Source organism: Corvus brachyrhynchos, unplaced genomic scaffold (genome assembly GCF_000691975.1).
Source record: "Corvus brachyrhynchos isolate BGI_N302 unplaced genomic scaffold, ASM69197v1 scaffold836, whole genome shotgun sequence".
Lineage (NCBI taxonomy): Eukaryota > Metazoa > Chordata > Aves > Passeriformes > Corvidae > Corvus > Corvus brachyrhynchos.
In genome coordinates, this window is record NW_008238669.1 from 24,425 (window position 1) to 26,404 (window position 1,980).

General features: G+C 63.5%; 1 protein-coding gene across 1 annotated transcript in view; it reads left to right on the forward strand.

Annotated features, from left to right (window-relative positions):
* The first annotated feature begins 327 nt into the window (after positions 1 to 327).
* The window catches only part of LOC103618303 (polyadenylate-binding protein 6-like), a 14,882-nt gene continuing 13,229 nt past the window's right edge, over positions 328 to 1,980 (forward strand). The window contains exons 1-3 of the mRNA XM_017738079.1: positions 328 to 375; positions 457 to 513; positions 1,596 to 1,710. Coding sequence (XP_017593568.1) covers positions 328 to 375; positions 457 to 513; positions 1,596 to 1,710 — 220 coding nt within the window. The remainder of the gene's footprint in view (positions 376 to 456; positions 514 to 1,595; positions 1,711 to 1,980) is intronic.

Here is a 1,980-nt window from a genome sequence, read left to right on the forward strand (position 1 = left end):
CCCGGGCCCCTGAGCCGCCGCCTGCGCCGCGTCTCCTTGGTGCGTCCCAGTACCGACCAGTACGGACCAGTATAGACCGGTATAAACCAGTACGGAGGAGTAAGAACCGCCAGCGACGCCCCTCAGTGTTCTCGAGGGTGGGGGGCAGCTGCTGAGTCCCCACGTGCGCTGGCATCCCCTGCTGCTTCCCAGTGTGCACCAGTACGGTCCAGTATGAACCAGTATAGAGCAATTGGGCCCAGTATCCCATCCTGGCACTTCCCCAGTGCTTCCCAGTTGCTCCCAGCCATCTGCAGCAGCGTTGGTTCACACTCAGTGTGTCCCAGTATGAATTGGTGTAAGCCAGTTTGCACCAGTATAGCCCAGTATGGCCCGGTACAGAGCGGGAGGGACCAGGATCACCCCCTCCAGTGCCTCCCAGTTCTCCCAGTAACCACATCCTCTCTCTCCGGCCAGTCGGAAATCGGCTTCGGGAAGTTGGAGACCTACGTCAAACTGGACAAACTGGGAGAGGTGAGGGAGTGTCCCCGATGTCCCCGACACCCCTCAATGTCCCTGATGCCCTCGACACCCCCTGATGTCCCTGTGTGTGTCCCTGTGTCCCCCATGTCCCCGAGTCCCCGATGTCCCTGACACCCCCCAATGTCCCTGTGTCCCTGATGTCCCTGATGTCCCTGACACCCTCCAATGTCCCTGTGTCCCCGATGTCCCTGTGTCCCTGATGTCCCTTGGTTCCCGAGACCCCCCACTGTCCCTGTGCGTGTCCCCGATGTCCCTGGCGTCCCTCAGTGTCCCTGTGTGCCCCATGCCCTGTGGTCTTTGCGTCCTTCGTGTCTCCACTGTGTCCCTGCTGTGCCTCCACTGTCCCCATGTCCCTGCTGTCCCCATGTCCCCACTGTCCCCATGTCCCCATGTCCCCATGTCCCCACTGTCCCCATGTCCCCATGTCCCCGCTGTCCCCGTGTCCCTGATGTCCCCACTGTCCCCATGTCCCCGCTGTCCCCGTGTCCCTGATGTCCCCACTGTCCCCATGTCCCCGCTGTCCCCATGTCCCTGATGTCTCTTTGTCCCTGCTGTCCCTGTGTCGCCTGTGTCCCTCATATCCCCGCTGTGTCCCCACTGTGTCCCCACCGTCCCTCGTGTGCCTCATGTCCCTGTGTCCCCTGATGTCCCCATGTCCCCGTGTGTCTTTGCTGTCTCTCTGTCCCTGCTGTCCCCTGACGTCCCAGTGTCCCTGCTGTCCCTTGCTGTCCCCGGTGTCCCCTGATGTCCCCATGTCCCTGTGTGTCCTTTTTGTCCCTGCTGTCCCTGTGTCCCCAGTGTCCCCATGTCCCCGTGTGTCCTTGCTGTCTCTCTGTCCCTGCTGTCCCCGGTGTCCCCAGTGTCCCCTGATGTCCCTGCTGTCCCTTGCTGTCCCTGTGTCCCCTGATGTCCCTGTGTGTCCTTGCTGTCCCTCTGTCTCTCTGTCTCTGCTGTCCCCGCTGTCCCCTGATGTCCCCGTGTGTCCTTGCTGTCCCTCTGTCCCTGCTGTCCCTGTGTCCCCTGATGTCCCCTGTCCATCTCCCCCAATGTCCCCTGCTGTCCCCCATCCCCAGGGCACCTACGCCACGGTGTACAAGGGCCGCAGCAAACTGACCGAGAACCTGGTGGCGCTGAAGGAGATCCGGCTGGAGCACGAGGAGGGGGCACCGTGCACGGCCATTCGCGAAGGTGGGGACACTGGGGGCACACCGGGGGGACACTGGGGACACTGGGGGGACACTGGGGACACCAGGGGGACTGAGGGGGACACCAGGGTGACACTGGGGACACCCTGCACAGCTGTCCCCGAGGGTGGGGACATTGGGGACACCAGGGGGGACACAGAGGAGGGGTGGGGGCTGTGGGACACCACAGAGGGGACCCTGGGGGACGCTGTGGTGGGGAGGGGGCTTAGGGAGGTCTGGAGGTCACTTGTCCCCTCCCCGTGTCCCCTCCCCG